Source organism: Bos indicus, chromosome 4, assembly GCF_029378745.1.
Source record: "Bos indicus isolate NIAB-ARS_2022 breed Sahiwal x Tharparkar chromosome 4, NIAB-ARS_B.indTharparkar_mat_pri_1.0, whole genome shotgun sequence".
Classification (NCBI taxonomy): domain Eukaryota; kingdom Metazoa; phylum Chordata; class Mammalia; order Artiodactyla; family Bovidae; genus Bos; species Bos indicus.
Genome location: NC_091763.1, coordinates 76542412 through 76559748, shown reverse-complemented (window position 1 = coordinate 76559748; position 17337 = coordinate 76542412). Strand labels below are relative to the sequence as shown.

General features: G+C 52.7%; 1 protein-coding gene across 1 annotated transcript in view; it reads left to right on the top strand.

Annotated features, from left to right (window-relative positions):
* The window catches only part of ADCY1 (adenylate cyclase 1), a 106534-nt gene that overhangs the window by 40006 nt on the left and 49191 nt on the right, over window positions 1–17337 (top strand). Inside the window, exons 5-7 of the mRNA XM_019958905.2 lie at window positions 5350–5477; window positions 13845–14003; window positions 16853–16994. Of these exons, the coding sequence (XP_019814464.2) occupies window positions 5350–5477; window positions 13845–14003; window positions 16853–16994 (429 nt within the window). The remainder of the gene's footprint in view (window positions 1–5349; window positions 5478–13844; window positions 14004–16852; window positions 16995–17337) is intronic.

Below are 17337 nucleotides of genomic sequence, written 5' to 3'. Positions count from 1 at the left end.
TGGGCATGACTGAGTGACTAAGCATAGCACACAGCACTGATATATAGTCAAATATGTGTTTTCTCCTCACCTGGAATAGTTCTTTGCTGTGTGATCATGCTACCAGCGAGGTTATAATTAGGTTTAATTTAGTTTGGTTTTGATTTTTAGGCATCGCTGTGTTAAGTTAATTTTTCTTTTTAAGTACATAAAATATTGGCATGGTTCCATCCCACAGTGGAGACTCTGAGACAAGATACTTGGATACTGCCAAGTATCTGCAGGGCCAACATACTGCCCTGCCCCACCATCTCTCCCACCCCATGCATTTAGGCATCTGTGCTGTGTCTGGGGTTGCCCCTCCATTGTTCCTTTTGGAGACCAGGAGCAGATATGTACATGTGACTGTTTATTATTGAAGAGTATGCCTCAGTGGGGGCTTCCCATGTGGCTCAAGTGGTAAAGGATATGCCTGCCTTTGTAGGAGATGCAGTCAGGAGACAGCAGGTTCGGTCCCTGGGTCAGGAAGATCCCTTGGAAAAGGAAATGACAACCTGTCATTTCCCAGTACTCTTGCCTGGGAAATCCCATGGACAGAGGTGTCTGGGAGGCTACAGTCCACGGGGACACAAAGAGTTGGGCACAACTTATTAACTGACTGACTGAGCCAGCCTCTCTGGGACCCGTTGTTTTCCCACTGATTGCCAGATACCGTGCAAAGTTAGTATGACTCAGCCAGTTGGGTTTTGGATGCAGTCACCTGGGGATCAGGTGCAGTCGCTGGGTCGTTTCCAGCTCTCCGTCCGCACCTCCCTTTCCCCTGGGGGTGCCACCAGGTCCTGGGAGCTTCCTTGCCTTCCTAGAATCCAGGTGCAGCATGGGGTCCACCTGATGGCCTCTGGCCTCTCTGAACTTCCGTTTCAGAGTCACCCTCAGCCCCAGAGAGGTTTGGACATCTTTGGGTTCTGAAATTGCAGTGGGTCTTCCTGATCCCACTGAATTTTCTGCTTCTTCCCAGGCCTGGGGCCAGTGGGGCAGGCTCACAGAGCCTTTGAGCTTGAGGATCTCTGCCGTCCTCTCTGGCAGGGCCAATCAGGTCCAGAGTTGACCTGCGAGCCTGCAGAACATGTCTGGAAACCAAAGCGTGAGACCCTCCTCCCTGGATCCCCCTGCAGCTCCTCTGCTGCTCTGAGGGGGCTCTGTCTGTCATGTCCCTGTCACTCCTGTCCCTTCTGAGCCAGCTCCTCCGGCCCTCCCCCTCCATTTTCTTTCTTGCTTTGGCTGGGAAACAGCTGTTCAGCTGTCACGCTCCTGCTGGGGAACTCCAGGAGCCGGCTTTCATTAGTTACAGGGAAGGTGTTGTAATCTAAAACACCCAAAGCAACGGAAAAAACCTTTTTTGTCTCTTAAGTTTATTAACCAAAGCCGGTACAGTTGAGATAAAAAAAAAACCAAGGCGATGGGTTAGCATTTCACTTCCCTAGTCTGTTCTGGGCTGTGTTGGCTGCCCTGCGGTGGAGCCAGCCTGGAAGGGACCATCTCAGGATGGTCACCAAGAACACGTGTGTCACTGACTGACTGTAATTATCCTCCCAGTCCTGACTGTGTCGACGGGTCCAGCTGAGGATGGCTCTTCTCTAGGAAGCTCTCCCCAGAACACGGTGGACCTGTGAGCCTGTGGCCTGGATGTCACCTGCTAGATGCTCTCGTCCTCCCTTGGAGAACCCCCACGCTGGGCAGGGAGGGTCACTCCTGAGGCTTGCTGCGGCACCACTTGCCTTCATCTTCATTTACACCTTGTTATTCCAACGCCTCCTGTCCTGAGGGTCAGGCCATCAGAGAGCCTCCCCAGCCCCACAGAGACTCCTCTTTCCGTGGCGGCCACTCTGAGCATCTGTGTCACAGGGGACAATCAGGCTCACATGGTGGCCGTTTGGGGCAGCCCCACCCATGGCCTCTGATTTTCCTTCGAATCTGATGGTACAGCTGCCTCTTCTGACCAGCCTATCGAATTTATGGTCCATTCACTTACACACACACACACGCACACCTGTCCACACCTTCCAGTCTGGGGACAGTTCTGTCAGGGACACACAGAAATAAACCGGAGGCTGGGATCATGGGGCCTGGAGACGGCCAGGAACACGAGCTGGGGGATGCAGGGACGTCCACGGTCACCCACACTCATGCCCCAGGGGGATGCTGATGGATAGGGATGCCTGTCATACCTGAGGTCCCCAGAATCGGGGCTTGGTGACCTTGAGGAATCTTCTGCAGGAGCGGTGCCTAAGTGGAGTAGGTTCTGTCACTTCTGTGGGCTCCTCAGAGGGAGGGGTTTAGCTCCCCAGATGGACAGCTGGGAGGAAGGCTGGACGAGTTTGGGATTCATGAGCTTTCCGCTAAGGGTCTCTGTGCCCAGGGAACGGTGGAACCTGGCAGTGGACCTTCATCTCATCCTGGGCCCTTGGGTCCGGTGAAGGTAGCCTGAATGTGGAGGTGGGGAGGGGATGGGGGAGGGAGCTGTGCCTCAGTGGTCTACACCACGTGTCCTGGCAGTGAAGAGACAGGTGGGGGCGGACATGCTAGAGATTCCGGAAGAGAGCCCAGTGCTGCCTGCTGGCTTGGAGAAGGCTGCCTGCCAGAAGCCTGGCCCTTGGCTCCATGATGTGGACATCTGCACCTGGCTGGCCCTGGGCTCCCCGACTCTGTTAGCCGCAGCATAGTCTGCCCGTGGGACACTGGGAAATCCCTTCTGCAGATGAGGAGGCAGGTGTCTGATGGATGAGTGACTGCCCCTGGTCACTTGAAGGCTGAGTGGCCAGATCCTGGACCTCCCTGAGGCCAGCTCCCTGATCACAGCAGGTACCTTCATGGCTCAGGCTGAGGCAGACCCAGTCACTGGGCTTTCCCAGAGCCCTCCCAACAGGGGCAGCGTCCCCTCTCCTCCTCCTCTTTGACCGAATGTCCCCGTGGGAGGAGTGGGGCACTGAGTCATCTGCACAGAGGATGCCCCCTCCACTGATGCCTGGATCACCGCTCTGGAGAGTATCGGGATGCTGGCCCTGGTCTGTCCCCCACCCCTCTGCCTGGTGGAGAGTGTCCTGCGGCAGTGCATGGGTGGGGAAGGCTGAGAATTCCTATCCCAGGGCGCTGAGAATTCATAGTATTTGAGAAAACCTGCAGGAGGCAACTTGTTTGTAAGAAAATGAAGAGCAGAACTAAATATAATTTATAGAGTGTGTTCTCAGAGTGGGCTCAGTGTAGCTCTGGGCTTCCAGACCATCTGGGGGCTGTGAGATGTGTCTCATCCAAGGACAGTGGTGTGAGGCCCGTCTCCTTCACAGACGTCCTCCAGGAGAGACCATGGAGTGAATGGTGGAACATAGAATCAGCTGGAACAGACAGAACAGAATAGAATCAGAACATGGAACACAGTAAACAGCTGTCTTCTGAAGACAGATGCCGAGACTGGCAAAAGGGAGAACAAAGCCTTGCTTCTCACAGTGGCTGTTTTGGAAAGTGTCATAATTTTTCATAAAATTTGTTACATACTCTTGTTAATACATAATGGATTGGCTACTGTTACTTTATTTATTTATTTTTTTAAATTTTATTTTATTTAACTTTACAATATTGTATTGGTTTTGCCATATATCAACATGAATCTGCCACAGGTATACACGTGTTCCCCATCCTGAACCCTCCTTCCTCCTCCCTCCCCATACCATCCCTCTGGGTCGTCCCAGTGCACCAGCCCCAAGCATCCAGTATCGTGCATCGAACCTGGACTGGCGACTCGTTTCATATATGATATTATACTTATTTCAACACCATTCTCCCAAATCATCCCACCCTCTCCCTCTCCCACAGAGTCCAAAAGACCAGAAAGAAAAACACCAATACAGTATACTAACGCATATATATGGAATTTAGAAAGATGGTAACAATAACCCTGTATACGAGACAGCAAAAGAGACACTGATGTATAGAACTTTATTTATTTTTAATGGTTTTTGTTTTCTTTATTAAAGTTCTTCAAGGTTAGTGGAAAAACACATAAATAAAATCCATAAATAATCCAACACTCTAACTTGAATCAACAGTTTTCCCCTCCCCACGGACGATGCTGTCTTCAGAATTTGTATCATCTGAAGCAGCACTAATCTGTTTCACTTCCTTTTTTCTTCCAACTCTCCCCACTTTGGGGTCCTAGTGAACAGCAACATGTTCCATGGAGGGAGGAGGAAGGGAAGAGGGTCGTGTATTACTTTATATGCATTAATACATTTTTAAAAAGGCTTTTCAGTCGTAGCTTCTTTTTTTTTTTAATTTTATTTTTAAACTTTACATAATTGTATTAGTTTTGCCAAATATTAAAATGAATCCGCCGGAGGTGTACATGTGTTCCCCATCCTGAATCCTCCTCCCTCCTCCCTCCCCATACCATCCCTCTAGGTCATCCCAGTGCACTAGCCCCAAGCATCCAGTATTGTGCATCGAACCTGGCAGTCGTAGCTTCTTATGTGGCAATATCCATAGCTCTAACCTACTTACACGAAAACTTGTTGAGGTCCTCAGTTATTTACGGGGTATAAAGGGGTGTTGAAAACAAAATGTCCCAGAAATGCTGTTTTAAGGCTCTCCTTGTATAAAGCTGACAGTCACCATCATCATCATAGCCGGCCCCGATGGGTTGGTGCAGGATGGATGGTAGCAAGCGTCTCCTGTGTCTCTCTGTCCTCAACTGGAGGGCGAGGTGGGGCCAGCATTCTTCCTGTTGTGTAAATGTCTGAGGAGACCTTGTGTGGTATAGGATGCCTTTCTGAGGTGTTCCTGGGAGTGGTGAGGTCGGGGTGCAGACCCTGGCTGGTGATCCTTTGGGGAGAGCTGCTCACATGACCTGTGGACCTCGACTCTGGGTTAAGCTATGGGGCACTCACAGGCGTGTGGCCTGGCCCTTCCTGGGGTGGGCAGGGGTCTAGCATGTTCCAGAAGAGCCATCACATGATGATTTGAGTTGGTGGTCAGACTGTCCCAGCCCCTCTTGGGAGAGAGGACCCCTCCCTGGGGAGAGGAGCTGGCTCCCGGGCGTGGGGTGGCCTCCTGACCTTGAAGGGTCTGTGGGTTTGGCCCTGGTGAACTGAAGGGCGGGAACGGTGGAGGGTGTGGGGCAGTGTGGGGTGCCCCAAAGTGACCCTAGTCCCAGCCATGGGGAATGCCTGCACTCTAGAGGTGCCCTGACTGTGGGGGGGGGTTTGCCTGGACCCTGGTCTAGGTTGTGCCTCCAGCTCAGCCTCTGGTGGCAGAGGAGCAGGTGCTCTGGTGGCCCCGGGTATATTGCTGACTTGCCCTTTGCCCTCTCGTCTGAAGGAGAACCACTGCCGCCGCATCAAGATCCTGGGAGATTGCTACTACTGCGTGTCTGGCCTCACTCAGCCCAAGACTGACCACGCCCACTGCTGTGTGGAGATGGGCCTGGACATGATCGACACCATCACGTGAGTGCCCTGTGCTTACCCCGCCCCACTGTGTGGCCTGCCTTGTCCTGGCCAGTGTGTCCAAGGTGGGTCATCTGTGTCGTGGCTGCAGGGACCTGCTTCTTGGCGAGGTGCTGGGTGAGGCGCCCTGCCTGCACTGCGGAGCTCTGCCTCTGGGAGTCCCTACTGTGTATTTTGTTGGGGCTGCGTCTTTTTGTCCTTGGTGATCCCAGGTATTGTCAGCTGTGTGTTGTTGCTGTTGTTGTCGCTCAGTCATGTCCAACTCATTATGTCCCCATGAACTGCAGCATGCCAGGCTTCCTTGTCTTTCACTATCTCCCTGAGTTTACTCAAACTCATGTCCATTGAGTTGATGCTGTCCAACCATCTCATCCTCTGTCATCCCCTTCTCCTCCTGCCCTCAATCTTTTCCAGCATCTGGTTCTTTTCCAATGAGTTGGCTCTTCCCATCAGGTGGCCAAAGTATTGGAGTTTCAGCTTCAGCATCAGTCCATCCAGTCAATATTCAGGGTTGATTTCCTTTAGGATTGACTGGTTTGATCTCCTTGCAGTCCAAGGGACTCTCAAGAGTCTTCTCTAACACCACAGTTCAAAAGCATCAATTCTTTGGCATTCAGCCTTCTTTATGGTCCAACTCTCACATCTGTATATGACTACTGGAAAAACTATAGCTTTGACTGTATGGCCCTTTGTTGGCAAAATGATGTCTCTGCTTTTTAATACACTTACTTGGTTTGTCATAGTTTTTCTTCCAAGGAACTGTGCGTTAATCTGGTCAAAAGAAAGAACCTTCCTAGCTTAGCTAGATGAGATGCTCAGGGAGTTGATTGTGGGAAAGTGTTAGTCCCTCAGTCGTGTCTGACTCTTTGTGACCCTATGGACTGTAGCCCACCAGGCTTCTCTGTCCATGGAATTCTCTAGGCAAGAATGCTGGAGTGGGTACCCATTCCCTTCTCCAGGGCATCTTCCCCACCCAGGGATTGAACCGAGTCTCCTGCTTTGCAGGAGAATTCTTTACTGTCTGAGTGACCAGGGAAGCCCTGGTTGTGGGAAAGCTTTGGCGCAAATCTGGCTGAATCCCAGTTGAAAAGGAATCGCGTGCGCTAGCCCATGAGGCCAGATATCCAGGCGTCAGGTGTCCTCTGGGGAGAGAGGCTTAGATGGAGCTGGTCTTTCTGGAACACTGGGAGGCTTGCCTGCTGGTTTCTAAGCCGCTCTGTCTCCTCACAGTCCTCGTCAGGGCCTGGGATGAGGCGGTACGGGGCCTTCTGTCTGGCTAAGGAAGGTGTGGAGCTGGGAGGGTGAGATGGTGGGTGGCGCATAGATTCACATTTCAGCTTCTCAGCAGCGTGGAGAGATGGCTTTGGCTCAGTGCATGGGGTTACCAGGGCCTGGTGTGGTCTCACACTTGGGAAAAGAGACTTAATAGCACAAGAATGGAATGAGACAGGGGTGAATGGCAGGCTTGCTGCACCATCCCTGTGAGGCGGATTGCAGGGTCCACACACTGTGTAAAAACAGGGTGCTCAGCACGCTCAGACTGCATGCTTGGTCTGAGCCCACTTCTCGGGAGACAGGACCTGCGTGTCAGCATTGCCTGGGCGAATTGAACCCCCAAGGGCTGCTCTGCCCAGAGAGCCCATGGCAGACCTCAGGTGATTTCAGCATGCAGCCCTTGCTCTGGAAAAAGAAGCTGAACTGGGGGAGAGGCTGGTTGTTGACCGTTGTGTTCTCTGGGGAGGCCACAGGTGCCCCTGTGTGGTGGGCACGGCACCGTGAGTGACCAGGAAGCAGCAGAGGCGGCAGTGCTGAGATGTCCCTGGCCGAGGCCACAGAGAGGTCTGCTGCAGGCCTGGGGACCTTTGAGTGGACAGAGGAAGTCCAAAAGCAGGAGGGATGGTTTGCATGGTTATGAAATTCCTAAAGCACCTCCTACAGATCCCGTGTGTGGTGATACGGATACTCAGGATCTGGAATATTCTTGTCCTCCTGTGGTATGTTGGACCACTGTCGTCAGCTCCCTTTTCAGGCTGATGCTCTGCTGGCGGTGTATCCACCAGGATCATCTCGAAACAGGGCAGTCTATTCTGACCCTTGTGAGCACAGGACCAACTTATGTGGGTCAAGCATTTGATATCGCAGGATAGAGAGGAGTGTAGTAAGAAATTCATAAAAACCGAGGAAGAAATCTCTGCCAGGGTAGGTGAGCAGCCTGACCAGCTCTGACTTGTGTGAGAATGGAGGGGTCGAGGGTCTCCTTGGATGGCAGGTGGGGAACGATATTGTTTTCCGCTTGGTAGAAAGTTCATTTCTATGGGGAAAACAGATGAAAAGATTTTTCATGTTCCATGTAAAAGACAAAGCAAAAAGTACTGCCTTGAATGTGGAGACACAGGGCTTCCAGGGACAGAGGAGCCTGATGGGCTGCAGTCCATGAGTTCACAAAGAATTGGACATAACTGAGCAACTGAGCAGAGAGGACTCTTACCCTCCCAGGAGAGTGGCAGTGCCTAAGACTGGTGCCCTGAGGGCCCTTGGGCTCCTGCTTTGGGGCATCTGGACCCTGTCCGCTCTCAATAACCAAATCAGATCCTTCTGTCAGACTTGTGGACCTAATTAAGGTGTGCAGTACATTCTTTTTTTTTTTCCAATAAAATAGGGAGAATTTATTTTTTTTAATTTTATTTTATTTTTAAACTTTACAAATTGTATTAGTTTTGCCAAATATCAAAATGAATCTGCCACAGGTATACATGTGTTCCCCATCCTGAACCCTCCTCCCTCCTCCCTCCCCATACCATCCCTCTGGGTCGTCCCAGTGCACTAGCCCCAAGCATCCAGTATTGTGCATCGAACCTGGACTGGCAACTCGTTTCATACATGATATTATACATGTTTCAATGCCATTCTCCCAAATCTTCCCACCCTCTCCCTCTGCAACAGAGTCCATAAGACTGTTCTATACATCAGTGTCTCTTTTGCTGTCTCGTACACAGGGTTATTGTTAGCATCTTTCTAAATTCCATATATATGCGTTAGTATACTGTATTGGTGTTTTTCTTTCTGGCTTACTTCACTCTGTATAATAGGCTCCAGTTTCATCCACCTCATTAGAACTGATTCAAATGTATTCTTTTTAATGGCTGAGTAATACTCCATTGTGTGTATGTACCACAGCTTTCTTATCCATTCATCTGCTGATGGACATCTAGGTTGCTTCCATGTCCTGGCTATTATAAACAGTGCTGCGATGAACATTGGGGTATACATGTCTCTTTCCCTTCTGGTTTCCTCAGTGTGTATGCCCAGCAGTGGGATTGCTGGATCATAAGGCAGTTCTATTTCCAGTTTTTTAAGGAATCTCCACACTGTTCTCCATAGTGGCTGTACTAGTTTGCATTCCCACCAACAGTGTAAGAGGGTTCCCTTTTCTTCACACCCTCTCCAGCATTTATTGCTTGTAGACTTTTGGATCACAGCCATTCTGACTGGTTGCAATACACTCTTAAAAGAAACACCACAGATTAATTTTGTTGGTATGATTTTTAATAATAATTTAAAGTTATACATATTGTTGGTTTTGGCCAGATGGCACCTGCCCATGGGAGGAATGGAGGTAAAGTGGGAAGTGCCTTATGTGCCCAGTGAGTGTGATGCCTGGCTTGGGTTTGCCCCTGCAGAGCTGTGACCCCGGCCATATTTCCCCATCTGTAAAATGGGAGTGTCGGCTTCATGACATCCAGGGCTCTGAGTGAGGCTGGACTGGCAGAAATCCAGGGCAGTGGAACCCACTCTTGGCCTCTACTTCTGGGCTCTGCGGCCTGATGGTCGGGCTAGACCTTGAAGGTTCCGGGGAGATTTCTCCAGGACTCCTTTTTTCTCTCTCTCTCTCTCTAGGACTCCTGGTGGCGTCATGCTGCTTGGACCTATGTCCTTGACCCTAAGTCCTGTGTCCCATCCCCAGGGTACCCAGGCTTGAGCCTGCCCTCCCCTGCCCCCCACCGGAGGGTGTGCTGCCCACGTGAGATCTGTGCCACCACTCTTTCCCACACCCCAGCACCAGCTTTCCTTCATCAGGCCTTGAATATTATTACGTCAGTCCTGAGGAACTGCTCCTCTGCAGCCGCGTCTGGTACATGAACACTTCCTAGGGTTCAAGCCATCAGTCTCCAGATTCAGGTGTTCCTGAGTGGGTTGGGGCTTCCTGCCCAAGGAAACAGATGGGCCCCCTGTCCCATCCTTAAGCTGGTGCTTCAGTTTCCTCACATCCCTGATTTTCTCTGCTGTGAAACGAGCTGTTGTGAGAATTAAATGGGATCCCAGGTTAAATGGGCTGGCAGGGAAGATGCTGGATCCCCAGGCACTGCAGACATCAATTCATCAAGTCTCCCCTTCCTAGAAAGGAGTGGCTCAGGGTGAGCCAGCGGGGTGGCTTCTGTCCCTGGGGCTCTGGAGCATCTTGATTCTGTGCATGTGCAGGACAGGGTTTGTCCACCTCACCGGGAGCGCTTCGACCATCACAGGAGTTAGCCAATCACAAGTCAGACCTCCAGACATACAAGTGCCGTTTTGCTAAATTCTTAATCCAAACATGGCTTTGCTTGCAGTCTGGGTATTTTTAGTTCACTATAACAAGTAGAAGTAAATGGCGTGTGCTCTTCTTTCCCCGACCCATCTTTGAACTGGTAAGGGCCAGCTTGCCTGTGCTCAGGTCATGGGTAGACCTGGCATACCCAGCTGGAGTGGAGGTCGAATGCGAAGGATGCTCAAGTGGCAAAAGTCATTTCTGATGGTTCTCGAGGCCCCATTCCCCGCTCCTCAATTTTCTCAGTTCTTGGTAAATGTTCCTCAGTGAGACAGTTTTTTTTTTTTTTTTTTTTTTTATACAATTAAAAAATTACAGTATAGTTGTTTACTATTGTGTTAGTTTCAGATGTACAGTGAAGTGATTCAGTTATACATATGTGTATATTCTTTTTCAGGTTCTTTTCCCTTATAGGTTATTACAAGATATTGAGTATGGTTCCCTATGTTACACAGTAGGTCCTTGTTGGTGATCTAGAGTGAGACAGTTCTTTTTTTTTTTTTTATTTTTATTTATTTATTTGACTGTACCAGGTCTTAGCTGAAGCGTGTGGGATCGAGTTCCCTGACCAGGGATCAAACCCAGGCCTCCTGCATTGGAAGCAAGGCGCCTTAGCCAGTGGACCACCAGGGAAGTCCCTAGAGTGAGACAGTTCTTGAGGAAAGATTTATCTTAAGTGATTGTCCAGTTAACTGCACATCTGTTAGTGCAATTGAGAACCTGCTGGAAGGGATGACAGATGGAGTGAGTTGGTAGGGTGTCCTGGGCTGCCTGGTTGGTTGGAAGCTTGCGAAGGTCCTACATACCAGGGACCCCTGCAGGCCTGCTTGAGGGAGGTGGATGTGGGTCCCAGAAGTCCCCCTGCCCTCCTTCAATTGCTGCAACAGTAGAAATGCCTAAAATGCACAAAAACACCTTTTGCAAGTTTACTTATTTACATTTCCCAAATTGATTTCTTTTTGTGAATTAAAAATTAAAAAAAAAATTTTAGTTTTCTTATTTCGGTACCTTTAACTGGAGATTGGCAAATGAATGAAAAAAAGTTAAAACTGAAAAAAAATACACATTCAAAATATATTCAGCTAATTAGGTATTAAAGATACATGGACAGCCAGACTTTCAAGAAACCTTTATTGTAAGTTGGTGACATGCATACTTCTAAGATTCTCAGAGGTGAACACCAGGCTGCCCTGGACCCTGCATAGATGTATCTGATTCTGTGGTCTGGCCTCCTGAATGCAGAGGATGGTGAGCTAGGCTGGAGGGCCAGCCACGAAGGTGGCGTCTTAGCTCACCTTTGGAGCCCCTGGGTGCTATGGTTTTGGGGGACAGGCCCTTGGTGGATGAAGTGACCAGTAATGGGCAGAGCTGCTCCTGGTTAGAGGCCAGATTGAGGGGAAGGTTTGAGTGGAGGCTGCTTGGGCAGGGGGCTGTGGCCAGTGGGGGCGCCTGTAGCCAGGCAGTGGGTAAATGAGCAGTGCATAAGTGGAAGTTAGGGTGAGGGCAGGTGAGGGGGATGCTGACCTGGCAGGTGGGCTGGGTCCAGCAAGCCTGGTTCTTCTTGTGTTATTACTGACAAATGGGACTTTGTCAGTAATGCTGACAAATCCTGGCCTCTGTGGAGCAGAGTGGCGGCAGCTCAGGGCCGAGCAGGTTTGCCATCGTTGTCCCCTCTTGCTGGAGTGCCCCGTGGAGCCTGTTAGTATCTCCACAGCCCATGCAATAGGAGCAGCGGGATGTGGGTGCTGAGGGGCACTAGAGTTGAGTTTGAATGCTTTCAGAGCCTGCGGGGGCTCATTCAGCCCCACGCTGTATTGCACACAGTGAAACCGAGGCCAGAAGAGGGCAGAGGTCAGTGTGGTCAGTCGCCAGGTCAGATGGGGTTTCCCCAGAGGCCTTCATTTCTCTTAAACCACCTCCCCTGGCCCGTGCTCCCCCCACGCTCTGTCCTCCCTCTCCTGTGCCTCGACCACGCCCCCTCATCCTGTCCCTTCCTGGCTGCAGCCTCTAGTCCTTGGTCTGAAGACAGGACACTGGCATTGAAGCAGCTGAGTGTGCAAGAGCTGGGCTGGGGAGGCGGAGCTCTGAGGGCTCGGCCGGTGGGGCCCCCTGGGTGGATAAGTGTTCCCTTCTTTAACACTGCTACTCTTGTTCTGATGATCAATAAATTGTGAATCGTTAGTAGGGGCATCATTTATCAATAACCTGCTATGAAGAGATGATGGGTTTCAGAGTCTTTGGGGATTTTTAGCCATTTCCATCTGGCATTCCTGTTGGTGGCCAGCTCTGTCTTCCTTTCTGCACAGAACTGGCTGCTTTCGCTGTCAGAGGCCTGGTGAGCCAAAGCTTTGGGACCTTCCTTCTTTTTCACTCTCCTTGTGATGTTGTGGACTTAAGTTGTGTCCTGGTCACATTCATTTTGTTCCAGATGAAGATTCCCAGTCTCTTTATTCCAACATCACTCAAAGCTCCTCATTCTTTAATTTTTTTTTTTTTTTTTTAGTCCTTCAGGGTTTTTCTTTGGAGAACAGTGAGCTGGCGGTTCTCAGGAGCTGTGGGTGGGTGAGGGGAATGGAACTGTCCTCATCACGGGCCCGCTGTGTCCCCCAGTGTGGCTCGGCCTCCCTCCCTTCTTGCTCTGGAACTTCTAACACACCTGCTGTGCAGGGCCACCTTTGCACCCACCCAGGGTGGAGGGGCCAGGGGAGCCGTGACTGACCCCCTGCCCACCCTCACGCTTCCTTGCAATTCTGTCACTTGGAGCACTCCAAGCAGGCTTGATACTGCTTCCTCAACAATATGCTCTAAGACTGTTCTGCCTTTTGGGGAAAAGTGGAAAAAAAAAAAAAGAAACGTGGCATCAGAGGGTCTCCCCGTGGCAGCGCTGTGTCTGCTGTGCTCTGACTTGTGATCACAGCCCATCATGTACCTCCCGCATCTCACTCCACTGTGGGCCTGGAGAGGCCCTGCAGGCATCTTCATGGCCCACAGGGGATTTCTGAGCCCTGCCCACCTACAGGTTGCCTTGATTTCTCTTTCCAAGAGCTTTAAAAACCATCTCCCGTTTCCTTGCCCAAATGCCTCCTCTGACACTGCCCTCACTTCCAAGGGTGGTCTCTTCTGGGGGCCTCAGGGCTTCAAGCCACCCTCTGCTGGAAGCTAGAGCCCAGGGACATGAGCGGCTGGGCGGGTGGAGCGCACACTGGCCCTGCAGTCTGACTTCAGCATCTACCCGTTGCGTCTTGTTTTCTCCCGTGAGTTGACTGTGGCACAATTTACGTCCCACAAAGTCCGCCTGTTGTTCGGACGGGTTTGCAGAGTCCTGGGCCTCCCCACAGGATTAGCCTGCTTTCTCAGTCAGGGAACTTGGGGTCAAACCTTGACCATTCCTGGGGCTCCCGGGACCACGTCAGATGTTCCCCATGGCTCTTACGCTGGCCCCCGGGTAGGCAGCAGGCATGAGCACCCCTGATCAGGTTGGTGGTACACAGAGCAGGATCAGGGTCCTGGGACTGGGACCTTGGGCTTGTTTCCCTTCTGTGGCTGCCCTGGGTAAGGAGCGGGGAGGGGAGGTGCGGTGCCTCGTGAGCTGAGCAGTGGCCCTGGAGTTTGGGGGAGCCAGCCTGGAGGGACCCCGCCCACCAGAGGCCACAGCTCAGGGGTCAGGCTAATTAGGTCAGGAGACCACCGTCCCATCCAGGCTCCTGCTGTCCTGTGCTCATGGCACTATGGGAGCAGACTGCAGGGTCCCAGCTTCCGCCCTGTGTCTATGTTTGTTGCAGGTCCGTGGCTGAGGCCACTGAGGTGGACTTGAACATGCGTGTGGGGCTGCACACCGGCAGGGTCCTCTGCGGGGTCCTGGGCCTGCGTAAGTGGCAGTATGATGTGTGGTCCAACGACGTGACCCTGGCCAACGTCATGGAGGCTGCCGGCCTGCCTGGGTAAGTCCGGGATCCTGAGGGCAGGGGTAGGGGATAGTACATGGCCCTTCTGCTTGGAGGGCCTGGAAGCCTGGCCATCCTAGCCCCCATCGACAATTGGAGGGGCGTGTGCTGGGCTGACTGAGACTCCTGGGCTTCACGGAGAGCAGGCAAGCTGACAGGAGGCGGTGGTGACTGAGAGCCCCGTGTCTGCCTGGCTGGGAGCTGTCCAGAGTGCTGACTGCTGCTTCTCACTTCACTTTCTTTCTCAGACTTACACAGCGGAAAGCATTGTGGTTTAGCGCCCCACTAGGGAAATTAACAGATTTTCTTCTAGAATGAGGATGTGTTTCTTATTGGTCCGTGCACTTCTAATGCCTCCTAATTACAGTTGCCTGCCTTTGTCTCATTTTATTCAAACCATTCCACAGAGCCAAGGCATTGTATTGCTGTAAAAACATTAATCTGAGAGCTGAGCGGGTGCTCCCCTCCTTCCATGAGCGGTGGGCAGCAGGGGGATGATGTGATTGCAGGAAGGGGGCTCTGAGGGACACTCATCTCTCAGTCACACCCTCCTGCTTTCCTCCCCTTAAGGGGTTCGTGGGCTGTGCTCGCACCTGCTACCGGGCCCAGCTGTGGTTCCCAGGGGCTAGAGCTGAGTGTTAGACACTTGTACATGTGTGTCTGCTTTTGCACACTTCCTCCAAACTTCAGGGCAAAGCTCTGTGCCCTCTTCTGTGGCCCCTCTGGCCCTGGCTGCCTGTCCTCTGCCTGCCCCCAGGCATCCTGTTCTCACCCTAGAGGCCTGCTGTCCTCTGGGCCACATCTTTCCTCCTCCCTCCTGGCCTGACCTCAGTGGGGAGTGTAGAAACAGGGGTCCCCTTTCTGTGTGTTGAGGTCCTGAGCGTGGCTGAGGGCCAGGTGGCATCCGAGGCTGCTCAGCACGCTCTGGAGAGTGGCTTTGAAATCAGGAAAGGGAGGCTTATGGTTGTTGAGGAAGTAGCGAGCCTGGAGATTAGAATCCAACAGCAGAAAAAGAGAAAATCTTCCTCAAAGCCTCACTGCATCTGTCCCAGGAATGGCCACAGCATTTCTGCATGCTCAGTTGCTTCAATTGTGTCTGACTCTTTTTGACTCCATGGACTGTAGCCCTCCAGGCTCCTCTGTTCATGAGATTCTCTGGGCAAGAATACTGGAGTGGGTTGCCACGCCCTTCTCCAGGGGATCTTTCCAACCCAGGGATCAAACCCACGTCTCTTATGTCTCCTGCATTGGCAGGTGGGTTCTGTACCAATAGTGCCACCTGGGAAGCCTAGGGCATTTCTAAGTGAGCTCAAAAACCCTGGCATTGTTGTCTTCAACCAGGCTGCCTTTGAGCATCCCCCGGGGGGACCCTGGAAGGCACTGACTCCTCCCTCCCGCACCCTGGCCTTCAGTGCTCCCCCCATTCTGTTCTCTGCCCTTCAGAGCAGGGTCTCAGGGGGTCACTGTAAACACCTTCTCACTGTGTCTGCCCCCTCCCCCTCTGGCAGCTGTGCTCACAGCTGCTTGTCTGGCACAAAGTCCAGACCATCAGCCAGCAAGGAGGTGATAGGAGCTGCCCACCTCCATCCTCCCCTGCCTGCTGAGATCCCACGGGTCCTACCTGCTCTGCAGCTCCAGGTTTAGGACAAGCACAGGGACTTCCCACCGTTAGGGAGCTCTTCACAGGCCCCCTCACCTGGCCAGGGCCTCTTTCAAGTTGGGGCTGACCTGTAGCTCTGCTCCCCTGACTCCATCTACCAGACCCCCAGGAGGGGCCTCATCCCCCGTGCCCGCTCTCTACTTGGCTTCCTTCTTTCCTCTTCTTCTCTACCCCACCTTTCGGAGACACTCCTCTCCCCACCCCCACCAAAGAAGGACCACCAGCCAGGAGCATGGTGATTACAGAGCGCCTGACGGGTACAGCGCTGTTCCTGGAGGGGAGTGTCGGCAGCAAAGACAGAGGCCCTGGCCCCAGTGGGGTTCACATACTTGGGGGCCACAGGGAGCACTCTGGGGAGTGCACAAGAGGGGAGCATGACACAGGGCTGGGGGGCCCTTTTTCATCAGTCAGACTGGGTCTTCCCAGGCACCGAGGTCAGTTAGGGACTCACAGGCCCTCGGGGGCACTGAAACTCTGGAACTCCACACTGAGCACAAGGAGGAGGGAGAATGAGAGTCCCTGAGAGAAGGGGAGCCAAGAGGCAGAAAGAGGAGCAGGGGAGGGGCAGGGTGGTGAGGAGGAATGCAGGGAATGCAGGCGTCAGGAGGAGGGCCTGGGGAGGAGGAGAGCCCTCAGCTGTGTTCAGTGCTGCACAATGAGGACCAGACATCAGATCAGCTGTGTGTGGCCAGAAGTGGCCTCAGCAGAGGGTTCCATGCACTGCGGGGTTGGGGGTACAGAGGAGGCAGAGCATTGCCATTCCCCCTGCAGGGCCTGACACTGGGCCGAGTCCTCCCGCCCTGGGGATTTTGGGGACAGACCACTGCCTGGGGAGAGGCCTCCTTCTCCGTCACTTTGCCGCCCTCTGCATCCTTCGTCATCCCTTCTGCATCCTGACACTTGCTTCCCTCCTCCCCTTCAATTCCCCTCTGGCCCCTTTTCCCCTCTGCCTGCAGCTCTCTCTGCTCTCAACCCTTCTTTGCACATGTTCCCCTCCCTCTGGGTCCCCCTAATGCTCCTCCCCACCTTCCAGCCCTCTGTGCTTGTGCCCCAGGGAACCTAAGTGGTCCTTCCAGAGCTTGCCCGTGGGGAGGGGACATCCCTGCCAGGACCCTGCAGAGTGTCAGCCCTGTCGGGGAGGCCCCGCTTTGACTCTGAGCAGGGATGTCCACGCCCTTTTCCACAGGAAGGTTCACATCACAAAGACCACCCTGGCGTGCCTGAATGGTGACTATGAGGTGGAGCCGGGACACGGACACGAGAGGAACAGTTTTCTGAAAACTCATAACATTGAGACCTTTTTTATTGTGCCCTCGCATCGGCGAAAGGTAGGCTTCAGAGCGCCTCCTGTGCAGAGTCTTCATTCTCCTCAGATCGCTGCTTCTCAGGCCCTGAGCTCTGCGGACTCGAGGGTGTTCCCACTGACCTTGTGTGCTGGGCCTGGCCTGCTGCACGTGTGGGGAGGGCTGAGGGGGAGGGGCGGGGAGGGAAGTTGGAGTTGGGGCCCTGGGGTCCTTAAGGGCTGGGCCGTCTGAGTCCTCCCGCACCTCCCTGGGCCTTTGCTGTCTCTCCTGCAAATTAGGTTTGAGAACCTTTTGCAGGAAGTCAGTGATGGATTGTACTGTGGATCAAGGGGTGCTGTGCACAAAGGAAGGTTTGTGACCATCCTGT